Source organism: Myotis davidii, unplaced genomic scaffold (assembly GCF_000327345.1).
Source record: "Myotis davidii unplaced genomic scaffold, ASM32734v1 scaffold3476, whole genome shotgun sequence".
In the NCBI taxonomy this organism is placed as follows: Eukaryota; Metazoa; Chordata; class Mammalia; order Chiroptera; family Vespertilionidae; genus Myotis; species Myotis davidii.
This window is the reverse complement of record NW_006287429.1, coordinates 127,911-141,124: the sequence shown is the minus strand read 5'-3', so window position 1 is coordinate 141,124 and position 13,214 is coordinate 127,911. Positions and strand designations below refer to the sequence as shown.

Sequence of the window (13,214 nt, the reverse complement as noted above, 5' to 3'; positions counted from 1 at the left end):
CTATACTTCCTGGCCTAAGGCCTTAGGAGGCCTTGGCAGTGAAGCTATGAGACATCTGTTATTCTTCATTTTCTTTGGAAAGCCACAAAGAGTGCTTAGGCTAGTATGTGGGGGTGCTAATACACACATTCCAAACCATGTCCCTCTCAGCTCCCAAATGTCTATCTTATTCCAGCGCTACAGGCTACCCTTTTTTAGCAGCTGAGCTTTGTCTGTCTATATGTCTATCTCTGAATGACATTTGAAGGACCCCCATGTGTGCAGGGCTTTGTATTGGTTGTTTCAGGAGCTTTCTCAAATCTCAATTCCTCCCAGGCAGCTTATAGACTAATAGATAGGAACACAAATATGTGCACATGAAGGCAGTGTGACCAGACACATAGTGCTGAGCATTCAGAGATATTGGGTTAGTCAGAAAAGATGCTGTGGAGGAGAAAAGCATTATAGTCAGAGATAAGGAAGCCACTACACCCCTTTAGATGTCCGTAATTAATTATTTTAAGAGTTGGATGCCATTGTTTACAAAATAAATGAGAATTAGCCTCACAAACTGAAATAATATAAGCCTATAAATGAACATAAAACCAATTAAAAGAATGGAGATATACATATTTCCAGGTGCCTAGAATGACTTAATTACTATATTTGAAGAGTGAATCTGACTTTGCCCTTTCTCATAAGTGACAAAAGGGCAAATGCTTTGGATGTATCATTTTCACTGTCATATAATACTAAGAAAACAAATTCATCTGCAAAGACAAACATTTTTTCTTGGCCCTGATTTCAAGGAAGTAATTTTTGCATGCAGAATACTAAAAACATAAAAGGCAATATTCTTCAAGTCTGGTTTGACCAAGAAGCAAAATGAACATAGCTTATAGAGTCTTTATGCAAAGCTCCAGTAATTGAATTTATGCAGGGTTAGAACTTAGAAATGTAAAGGAATATGTGGCTTGCCCACTTGTTTCAAGTATCAGATATCTCAAGCTAGACTTTGGTAAGCATAGGCTCACAATCACCTCATGGTAGCAGTCTCCACTTCTGGCACATGTGGTATCTAAAGCATATGGATTCCCCTTTAGCCAAAGTTGGCCCTCCAGGCACTGGCCTGACTTGTATTCTCACACAGTGAGAGGGCCAACCTACTTTCACATGTAAGTGGGCCTCAGCTGAGGAGTGCTTGTGGCAATACCAAAACTATCGATATACTAGAGGCCCGGTGCATGAAATTTGTGCATGGGCGGGGGAAGGGTCCCCTCAACCCAGCATGCATCCTCTCACAATCCTGGACCACTGATTCCTAACCACTCACCTGCCTGCCTGCCTGATTGCCCCTAACTGCCCCCTCTGGAAGCCTGATCACCCCTAACTGCCTCTGCCTGCCCACATGATTGCTTCTCACTGGCCCCCCTGCTGGCCTCGTTGCCCCTAACTGCCTCTGCCTGCTGGCCTGATTGCCCCCAACTGCCCCCCCCACCGGCCTGGTTGCCCCCAACTGCCTCCTTGCTGGCCTGGTTGCCTCGTGCAGCCTGCTGCTCTGTTATTTGATCATCTCTCTCTAACACCCCGCCCGTCTGGTTGTCCCACACAGCCTGCTGCTTGGTTGTTTGGTTGCCCCTCACTAACCCCCCTGCTGGCCTGGTCGCCCCACGCAGCCTGTTCAGTCATACATTCATTTGCAATGGTCGCTTAGGCTTTTATATCTGTCTATATAAAAGCCTAAAAGCAAATTGTCCACTTGGGAGTTCAACCTGGAGACCGGGAGTTTGATCGTTCACTATGATGTGCCCTGACCACCAGGGTGAGGCACAGAATGAAGGAAGGCCCTGGCTGGCAGCTGGAAGGAAGGCCCCAGACGGCAGCCAGAAGGCCCTGATCAGCCCTGATTACCAGCCAGGACTAGGGACCCTACCCATGCAAGAATTTCATGCACCGGGCCTCTAGTATTCAAAAAGGAGCTTTGAATTTGCTCAAGGATATCTAACATTTGAGGAACAAGAGGTAAAAATGAATAGCAGCTGAGGTCCTAAATGAGCCCAGACATTTATATGCATTATCCCTTTTATGAAGTTCTATGAAGTATCCCCATTTTAAAAAAAAATATGTATATTCTATTGATTTGGGAGAGGAAGGGAGAGGGGAGCTAGAGAGATAGAAACATCAATGATGAGAGAGAATCATTGATTCGCTGCCTCCTGCACGCCCACTACTAGGGGTCAAGCCTGCAACCCAGTCATGTACCCTGACTGGGAATCGAACTGTGACCTCCTGGTTCATAGGTTGAAGCTCAACCACTGAGCCATACCAGCCAGGCTGCAGTATCCACATTTTAGTGGTGAAAACACTGAGACTCAGAGAGATGAGGTAACTTCAAGTCAGAGAGCTTGTAATGAGTGGAGCTGGGATCTAAACTCAGGTGTGATTCTCAAGTCCATTCACTTGGACAATTAATTTACTTCTTTGAGAAACACCCCTCCCCAGCACTACTGTACCTTATAATCTTATATAATAAAAGCCTAATATGTTGTGTCCGGTCCACCAGTCGGCCATTCAACCAATCAAAGTGTAATATGCTAATGATATGCTAAAACCACTCAACTGCTCGCTATGACGCAAACTGACCACCATGGGGCAGACAGTCAACCAGTTGCTATGATCACCAGGGGGAAGATGCTCCAACTGGTAGGTTAGTTTGCTGCTGGGGTCCAGCCAATCAGGACTGAGTAAGATGGGCCAGACATACCCTGGAGCCCTCTTGGGGTCCCTCCTCAGCGGGCCAACCTCCTGCATCTCTCCCTGGCCCCAATCATGCATCGTGGGGTCCCTCGGCTTGGCTTGCACCATCCCGCAATCCGGGATGCCTTGAGGGTTGTTGGAGAGCCAGTTTCAGCCCGATCCCACAGGCCAGGCTGAGGGACTCCAGTGGTGCATGAATTTGTGCACCGGGCCTCTAGTATAAAAATAAGAAAGCAATTAGTAAAAAGAGCCAATTAGGCACAAAAATGTAAGGGCAGTTTGGGCTAGGGTTTTCTGTATTTTATGCTATCTCTGATATGGTTCTCCCTGTGCTAGATGCCATCATCCAGATAGTCCCATAAGCCACTGAGCTTTCTACTTGGTTTTCTCTTAGAGATGAGATGCCACACATTGCCATTCATTATGAGTGGCACCTACACCTGCACAAATGGGGTGCTTCTTGACTCCCGTTGTGACTACAGCTGTTCCAGTGGCTACCACCTGGAAGGTGACCGCAGTAGAATCTGTATGGAAGATGGTCAATGGAGTGGAGGCGAGCCTGTATGTGTAGGTAAATATTGGTTTGCTCCCAGTTGTCCTGCTGCAAAGAGTCATCTTGGTATTGTGTCCACAAAGGATGTGGAATCCTTATAGCAGAAGGCTTTTCTGCTTGCTATGAGGATGGCACTCTGGACACATGCTTAAAGAAGTGATCATTTCCCCTGCAACTGGTGTTTTCCCCCAATTTCATTAAGCGTCTTGAATAGAGAGTGTATGTTTTACCTACCCAGTGGTGCAATATTACTTCTATGGGTTCCCTTCAGGGAAGACAGGGGGCCCATAAGTCAGCACCTAATTTCTGACCTTGGCAGACATAGATCCCCCCAAGATCCGTTGTCCCCACTCACGTGAAAAAATGGCAGAGCCGGAGAAACTGACTGCTCGAGTATACTGGGACCCACCTTTGGTGAAAGATTCTGCTGATGGTACCATCACCAGGTGAGTAATAGATGCCCCTTATGCCTCCCAGCAGCTTCTCCCACGCTCTCAGGCTGAGACTACTGTGATGATGTGCCCCTGATCCTAAGAGTCTCTTTCCTTAGTGCAGCAGTTCTCAACCTGTGGGTCGCGAGCCCTTTGGGGGTCGAACAACCCTTTCACAGGGGTCGCCTAAGACCATCCGAAAACACATATATAATTACATATTGTTTTTGTGATTAATCACTATGCTTTAATTATGTTCAATTTGTAACAATGAAAATACATCCTGCATATCAGATATTTACATTATGATTCATAACAGTAGCAAAATTACAGTTATGAAGTAGCAACGAAAATAATTTTATGGTTGGGAGTCACCACAACATGAGGAGCTGTATTAAAGGGTCGTGGAACTAGGAAGGTTGAGAACCACTGCCTTAGTGATTATTTCACTCTGTCCCATGTAGGGTGACACTTCGGGGCCCTGAGCCTGGTTCTCACTTTCCCGAAGGAGAGCATGTAATTCGTTACACTGCCTATGACCGAGCCTACAACCGGGCCAGCTGCAAGTTCATTGTGAAAGTACAAGGTTCGTGCAAAAGAAGTCTTCCATTTCCACATTGTTGATTATTCCTGCTCTGCCCTGACCTTGTAGATGCTCACCACAACCCTCTTTTTTCTATGCTTGAAACACACTCATGGGAGAGGGGAAAAACAAGTTCACTAAAAAGGGTTATTCAGGAAGCCTGCATGATATTGTGCATACATATGTTTCAGAAACCCTGACCCCCCAACAGGATTTTTTCATTCTCCTAAATCTAGATAAAATTTACAAAGATATTCTGTATCCCTTTTCTTGGACTTCTAATCATCAAATCTAATCAGCCTGCATTCTCAGTCTTTCACTTTTGCCAAAATTGGTGATGTTGCATGCCTGATTTTACCCCTTTGTTTAGTGTTGTTTTGTTTTGCTTTTTCATTATTAATATAATTTATACTTAGTTATGAACATGTGGGAAATATAGAAATATACAAAGGAAAAAATATATTACCCCATTGTCTAGAAGCAACCTTTTAGTATTTTCTTTCCAGTCTTTATCTACACATACTTAAAAAAAATATATAGTTGAGATCATACTGTATATCCAATCTTAGATCACCCTTTTCATTATAACAAAAATAATTTCCCATGTTCTTTAAAAATTCTTCAGAAATATTTTAATGACACCATAATAATCTACTTCTAAGAATATAATTTGCTTAATATTTCTCCCACTGATGGATATTTAAGTCTTTTTCTATTTATTTTTAATATTAAAATTAATTTTATAAGGTGGTCATCCTTATGTAGGGTGTCTACAAAGTCTGAAAACAAAAATGGCAATATTTATTTTACAGAATGATGACAATATGTATATTCACTTGTCCTTCCAGATTTTTTGAACACCTTTGTCTACATTTCATATTTAATTCCTTAAGAAAATTCAGCCTTTATCCTCAGTCATTGGAAATATGAAGAAGTCATTCATTCTGATCATCCTAGGTCTCCTGATCTAGAAAACCCAGCATGAGCACCCTCTTGACCTTTTTTTTTTTAATTAAAAGAGCTACCATAGCCCCTAACTTGAACTCCTCACTGACAGTGAGACGCTGCCCATCACTGAAACCACCACAGCATGGCTACCTCACCTGCACCTCAGCCGGGAACAACTATGGTGCCACCTGTGAATATCACTGTGATGGAGGTTATGAGCGCCAAGGGACTCCCTCCCGGGTCTGCCAGTCCAGCCGCCAGTGGTCAGGATCACCGCCCATTTGTGCTCGTGAGTGAAACCAGGGAATGAGGAGAGTGAATATATTGATCATGGCTACTTTGGAGGATCTCCAAATGTGTATAGCACAGGGATTCAATAGTAATGTGTGTGATATGAGAATGGGGGAGTGTTCTAAAATGTGTTTATTTTAGGGGCTAGTGTTATCTTTCTGAACAGTCCTACTCCAAGATGAAATGGTTTAAAATTTCCAAGTGTTCTTTCAGGATTTCCCCCAAGGAAAAGGAGAAACAACCAAAAAGGGTTATCCTGAAAGACTGGAATGCCTAAAGATATTGTTACCCATGCTGGGGTGAAGGAGAAGGCCATACTCTGACTGGCCATCTGCTTTTGCCCTAGCTATGAAGATTAATGTTAATGTCAATTCAGCTGCTGGCCTTCTGGATCAGTTCTATGAGAAACAACGCCTCCTCATCATCTCAGCTCCTGATCCCTCCAACCGATATTACAAAATGCAGATCTCTATGCTACAGGTGAGACCTAATCCCCTAATTCAGGCTTAGCTTCTTTATATACCCCCTAACCTCACCCCATTATTCCCTTACCTCTTCCAAATCAGAGTTGCTTTTTCTACAGCACAAACTCTATTTCCTCAAACTCTTTATGGACATTTGACCAGTTCTACTCTAGATAAATTTATCACACTTTAAAAACTGCTATGTTTTTACTAAAAAGGCAGTGAGGAACCTGGAATGGTGGGTATGACTTACAGGGGGCTTGGTGAGGGTAGGAAGGGAGTGTGGTGGAGCATTGTAGAGAGACTTGTAAAATAAGTATGATTAAATGTAAATTTTGGGGTGAAATTATGTTTATGTTTTCAAGGAATAATAGCATTAACAAATACTTATATGGTAAGTGCTAGATGGGTACCAGGTATATAAGTATGTGTTTTATGTATATTCATTTAATTCTCAAAACAACCCTTAAGAGGAGGGTACTATTACTATCCTCATTGTAAAGGTAAGGAAACTGAGTCATAGAGAGGCTAAAGATTTGCCCAATATCACTAGCTAGTAAGTGACTGGGTTAGGATTGAACTCAGTCTGACTCAAGATCTGTGCTCTTAACCAATACTTGTAACAGAAGAGAAAGACAAGTATTGTGATATCTCAAAGTAAAATGAGGGAATTGCACAATGATTTTTAACACGCTGAGATACCTAGCCAAAGGCACTTATGGTGAAGGAAAGGTAAATAGGACAGAATAGATATGAACATTGGGATTTATAAAGAAAATAGACTAGGATCTTGAAGAGAACTCAGGGTATGATGACAAGACTAAGAGAACCAGCTCTAAGGAGCTACAAAGGTGTTTTCTAAAGGTTGAATCTTATAAGTTGCCAAGAGGCCCATGATGGAAGCAGCTTTATAAAAAGCATGACCCTGGGTATCTAGACCAATAAGGACCAAGTTCCTCCAGGGATCCCCTCCCTCCCAAAAAAGGCAAGCAAAGGCAATACCTCAGCTTGAACAGAAAGCAAGAACAAGAACTGGAACCACCCAATAAGGACAGTGACTCTGAAAGTCAGGACTAGAGAAGTAGCCCACAGATTAGACAAAGGGTTGGGCACCAGGGTGTGTTCACTGAGACTTTAAACCTCACCCCAGGTAACTGGCTCAGAGATAACCCTGCAAGGCAATGCAGGACAAAGAGCCAGGGTAGAATTACAGGGTGTACTGCCTGGTGTGAGGAAGGCAACAAAGGGTAATGAGAAGAACACTGGCACTATTTCTGAGAAATCCTGGAGATAGAGATTGTAGCCTAGTGGTAAGGAGCACACACCTGGGTAGGCAGTAGCAGCCCTAAGTTTAAATCTTGGCTAAGATTTTACTGTCATGCAAGTTTTCGCAAGCTACTTTTTTACTCTACAGAATAAGAATATCACCTGCCTTGTTAGGGGTAAGTTAGATTATGCCTGCAAAGCATTAGGTATGTGTATTCAGTAAATAATAGCCATTATAATCATATCACAATAGCTATCCATTAAGAACCTATGTAGCTTCCAACTGTGATATAAATAAGTTATGGTGACTATAGTTAATAATATTGCATTGTACTAGTATATTTTAAAGTTGCTAATAGAATAGAACTTAACAATTCTTATTACAAGAAAAAATATAACTATGTATGGTGATAGATGTTAACTAGACATCTTGTTGTGATCATTTCATAATATATACAAATATTGAATGATTATGTGGTATACTTGAAATTAATATTATATGTCAATTAGTATCTCAATTTAAAAAAAGAACCTACATAGTTTAAAACATATAAAAAGTGAAGGAAGTAGGGATTGTGTTCCTGCAATTTAAAAATTATATTTCTCTTTTCTACCCCACATGTTATAACCAGCTTTATACACTTAATTAGAATAAAGAAAACACTGTTAGGGCAAGTAAATCAGGAATGACAGAGGGAAGAGGTTGTAGACCCCATCATGTGATGTTTGGGAGAGAAGACCCTCCTTTCCCACACTGCCTCACTGTGGTCCCTGGAAGAATCAGCGAAGTAGTCTTAGGTTTGAGTCTGAGGCCCTATTCCATAAAACCTTCTCTCCCCTCCCAGCAATCCACCTGTGGACTGGACCTGCGGCATGTGACCATCATCGAGCTGGTGGGGCAGCCACCTCAGGAGGTGGGGCGCATCAGGGAGCAACAGCTGTCAGCCAACATCATCGAGGAGCTCAGGTCCAGGCTGTAGGGCCACAGGGAAGGGGTGGGCAGAAACCCTAGGTGAAACACTGGCAACAGGAGGTGTGGGAGAATCAACTATACTACTCTCTTGGGGCACTAACATGCTACCATGTTTGAACTCTTTGGGTACATTAGTTAAGATCAGAGAGTGGCTATATATCAGAATCAAATGGAGGGGGGCTTAAAATACAGAGGACCAGGCCCCATCCCAAACCATCTCAGGACTGTGTGCTTTTTTTTTTTTTCAATAAGGCATGTCCCCTGACTCTGAAGTATAGCCAGAGCTGAGTCACAGGCCCAAGCATGACTCAGATAGGCCTCTGATCCTGTCGCCTCATGGCCTCATCTCTTAAACTTGGACCTCCAATAGGCAGTGAAATCTGAATCATATCTATCTACCTTTGGGGGAAGAACAAACTATTGGTGACATGCGGTAGAAGTTGACTTTTCTCATTATCTATCCATTATCACCCTTCCAATGCCTCCACATACACTCAGAGCCAATAAAGCCACCACACCTCTCTTTTCTAGATACACTACCTGCCTCTAGGTCTCATTCTCCACAGTGACAGAAAGATTCAGTCCCAGGTAGGAAGGAGACTGTAGACTTGCAGCTACAGATGCAAGAGTTGATCAGGTGAATTGATCTACCTCTGAGCTATCATGTATGGTTGTGCAAGTATGCCCAGCTCAATTCTAGAAAACACTAGTCTAGAAAGCACTGTGACTGGTGCTCCTTGGACTTATTCTATGCAGCCCACATTACTATATGAGAGAAATATCACCCAGTAATAATGTAGCTGCTCCATCTGCGGTGAGGAAGGGACAGCTTAGCAGAGCCAGACATACAAGGTCAGCAAGTGCAGGGTCAGAGCAGAGAAAAACAAAGGGTTTTGAGATAGGTAGTGGAGACAAGGATTCGGTTGGGGAAGGAATTAGTCCATCAGTGGAGCTAAAAAGCTCAAAGGGTAATACAGCCTAATGGAATGAAGCCCAGACAAGATCTCACACCTCCCTGGACTCCTCTCTCTAGGCAATTCCAGCACCTCACTCGCTCCTACTTCAACATGGTGTTGATTGACAAGCAGGGAATTGACCGAGAACGCTATATGGAACCTGTCACCCCGGAGGAAATCTTCACATTCATTGATGACTACCTACTGAGCAATCAGGAGCTGACCCAGCGTCGGGAACAAAGGGACGTATGCGAGTAAACTTGAGCCAGGGCATGGCTGCGGTCAAAGGAAAAGCTCCTCTACTTGGCTGAAACCAGGGTCTAATAAAAGGAGGAAATGGTTTCCCATAATTCTAGGGACAGGACTCTGAGGTAGATGAGGTTCACCAATCTTGGGACATTTTCAGGAACCTTTTTAGGGCTGCATAATAGTTTCCCTAAGTAAGTCTCTGCTTTAGGTAGCACTGGAGGAGCATAAGAAGCTATGTAGAGACTGAGAAGCAGCCCTGGGCAGTGGGTTGGTGGTAGGTTTTCCTTTCTTAAACTGGGCTTCTCCCAGCTCTTCAAAGTCTTCTAGATAAGTAAATCCTAAATTTATTCACTAACTGGCTGTGGGTGTTGTGTGGTGTTTTTTGTTGTTTTGTTTTGTTTTTTACTTTAGTAAGCATTTAATAATATTGTTTGGTCATTTTTTATAGCACTATTCTTTGTGACTCCTTTCTATATTTGGGGCTTACCAATATACACAAACATTTAAGTTAGTACTTTGAAACAACAAGTTTGAGGTTGTTTGTGTTGCAACATGTATAATGTGTTTTCTTGAAGGGCCATCTGGATTAGGCGGATTGCCAAGTTTTAAGGGGAAACCTGGTGACACCAGACTACCTTGCAACCTGCACAATGATGAGAGGCTTTATTTTCAACCGGTATAGTCAAACCACAGCAATTCCTTCCTGTCCTGAAGGAACAAAGCTGCTCTATCATGGGTTTTCCCTTCTTTTTGTTCAAGGAAATGAACAAGCTCATGGACAAGATCTGGGTAATGTCCCAGCCCCAGTCAGTCCCCAGTTACTTTGTTCCAAATTCAGATTGTAAATTTTTTATGGCATGGGATTCTTCTCTCTGAAATTAAGTATAAACAACCTTGGGTATTTTACAGCACTTTTTAAAAGAGAGTAAACAAAACATTGGCTTCATGTCTAATTTTTCTTCTGGAATGTAAAATCTTTTTAATTAAAGTATAATTGATATACAATATAATATTAGTTTTAGGTGTATAACATAGTTAGATTTCACATTTATTCACCTTACAAAGTGATCACCACAAAAAGTCCACTATCCTATATAATAAAGAGGTAATATGCAAATTAACCTTCATGCCCTCACAAGATAGCTGCCTATGACCAGGTTGGCAGGGGGTTAGTAAGGGATGACCAAACAACTGAACAGCCAGGCTGCATGGGGCAATTAGGCTGGCAGGGGGGTTAGTGAGGGAATGGGTGACCAGGCAAGCAGGCAGGTGAACAATTAGGAGCCAAAGGTCCAGGATTGTGAGAGGGATGTCTGACTGCCAGTTGAGGCCCGATCCCTAGGATTGGGCCTCAACCGCCAGACATCCCCCGAGGGGTCCCAGATTAGAGAGGGTGCAAGCTGGACTGAGGAGACGCCCTCCCCATGCATGAATTTCATGCACTGGGCCTCTAGTATCACCATAAAAAAGTTATTGTGATATTGTTGATTGATTCCCTATGCTGTACTTTACATCCCTGTGACTTCTTTATAAGTTTGTATCTCTCAATCCCTTTACCTTTTGCCCATACCCCCACCACCCAACCCTCAGGCAACTATCAGGTTTTTTGTATCTATGAATCTGTTTTGTTTGTTTATTTGTTTAGTTTAAATTCAACACAAAAGTGAAATGATATAGTATTTGTTTTTCTCTGACTTATTTCACTTAGCATAATATCCTCTAGGTCTATCCATGTTGTCACAAGTGGCAAGATTTCATTCTTTTTCATGACTGAGTAAATATTCCAGTGTGTCTGAGTTGGATGTTTGTGTGTATACACATATATATTAACTTGTTTATCCAATATCTGCTGATGAACACCTAGGTTTCTCCCATATCTTGACTATTGGAAATAATCTTTACCTTTCCTAGTGATATTTTTTTTTCTTTCATTCATTTCCTTACTAGAGGCTTGGTGCACGAGAAATGTGCACTGGGGACAGCCCCTCAGCCTGGTCTGTGCCCTCTCACAGTCTGGGACCCTTTGGGGGATGTCTGCCTGCAGCAGCGGAGGCAGGAGAGGCTCACGCCACCACCGCTGTGCTCGCCAGCTGTAAGCCCGGCTTCTGGCTGAGTGGTACTCTCCCTGTGGGAGTGCACTGACCACCAGGGGGCAGCTCCTGCATTGAGCATCTTCCCCCTGGTGGTCAGTGTGCGTCATAGTGACCAGTTGTTCTGTCGTTTGGTCGATTTGCATATTACACTTTCATTATATAGAATTTCTAGTTTGGCTTTCTTTTCCACTTAAAGAATTCCCGTTAACATTTCCTATAATGCCAGTTTAGTGGTGATGAACTCCTTTAGCTTTTGCTTGTTTGGGAAAATTTTCATCTTTCCTTCAATTGTGAATGATAACCTTGCTGGTTAGAGAATTCTTGGTTGTAGGATTTGTCCTTTCATTGTGTTGAACACATTGTGCCACGCCCTTCTGGCCTGCAAACTTTCTGTTGAAAGTCAGCTGATAGTCTTATGGGCATTCCTTTGAAAGTACTTGTTATTTTTCTCTTGCTGCTTTTAAAATTCTCTTTAACGTTTAACAATCTATACTAATAAAAGGGTAATATGCTAATTACAATGGACATCTTCTGGACGTCCTTCTGGATGTCCTTCCAGACAAATCCACAGCAGCTGCAAGGACCAAGGGCCGGCAGCCATGGCAGCTGTGAGGGCCGACGGCCGGTCCAGTGCTGTGGTTCCTTTTGCAGAGACCGTGAAAGAAGGCAGAAGGGAGAAGGCCAGTGCCATGCATAAGAAGGGAGAAGGGAGAAGGCCAGTGACATGGGAGAAGGCAGAAGGGAGAAGGCCAGCACTGTGGGAGAAGGGAGAAGAGAGAAAGTGGCAGTTAGGCAGTTAGGGGGATCAGGCCAGGAGGGGAGAGCAATTGGGGGGTTCAGGCCAGCAGGGGAGAGCAGTTAGAAAGTTAGGGGGATCAGGCCAGGAAGGGAGAGAAATTAGGCAGTTATTGGAGAGGGGGGTCAGGCCAGGAGGGGAGAGCAGTTAGGCAGTTAGGGGGATCAGGCCAGTAGGGGAGAGCAGTTAGGGATGACTGGGTCAGCAGGGGCGCTTTTTAGACAGGCACAGTGGTTAGGAGCAATCAGGCAGGCAGGCAGGTGAGCAGTTAGGAGCCAGCGGTCCTGGATTTCAAGAGGGATGTCTAACTGCCAGTTTCGGTCCTATTCCGAGGGGTCCCAGATTGGAGAGGGTGGAGCAGGCCAGGCTGAGGGACCCCCTCCCCCATGCACGAATTTCATGTACTGGGCCTCTAGTGTAATTATCATGTGTGTTGGTCTGGGTCTCCTTGGATTCATCTTGTTTGGGCCTTTCCATGCTTCCTGGACTTGTAATTCTATTTCTTTCACTAGGTAGGGGGAAGTGTTCTGTTATTATATCTTCAAATATATTTTCAATATCTTGATTCCTCTCCTCCTTCTGGCACCCTCATGATACAAATATTGATATGCTTAAAGTTGTCTCAGAGGCTTCTTACACTGTCTTCATATTTTTTTAGTCTTTTTTTTTTGTTCATCTGATTGTGTGTGTGTGTGTGTGTGTGTGTGTGTTTTGCTTCTGCAGAAGTTTGATTTTCTGCTATTTTTCATTGCTAATCTATACTAATAATAGAGGAATATGCAAATTGTCCCTGATGCTGTCACAGTAACAGCAATAACCAAACAACAGGCTGTGTGGGGGTGACAAGGCCGGCTGAGGAGTTAGTGAGGAATGAA

General features: G+C 43.3%; 1 protein-coding gene across 1 annotated transcript in view; it reads left to right on the top strand.

Annotated features, from left to right (window-relative positions):
* Nucleotides 1–9,817, top strand: part of SRPX2 (sushi-repeat containing protein, X-linked 2) — a 29,501-nt gene extending 19,684 nt beyond the window's left edge. The window contains exons 5-11 of the mRNA XM_006759181.2: nucleotides 3,131–3,307; nucleotides 3,609–3,735; nucleotides 4,185–4,306; nucleotides 5,361–5,540; nucleotides 5,889–6,022; nucleotides 8,118–8,239; nucleotides 9,279–9,817. Coding sequence (XP_006759244.1) covers nucleotides 3,131–3,307; nucleotides 3,609–3,735; nucleotides 4,185–4,306; nucleotides 5,361–5,540; nucleotides 5,889–6,022; nucleotides 8,118–8,239; nucleotides 9,279–9,459 — 1,043 coding nt within the window. The 3' untranslated portion in view covers nucleotides 9,460–9,817. The remainder of the gene's footprint in view (nucleotides 1–3,130; nucleotides 3,308–3,608; nucleotides 3,736–4,184; nucleotides 4,307–5,360; nucleotides 5,541–5,888; nucleotides 6,023–8,117; nucleotides 8,240–9,278) is intronic.
* Nucleotides 9,818–13,214: the final 3,397 nt, after the last annotated feature.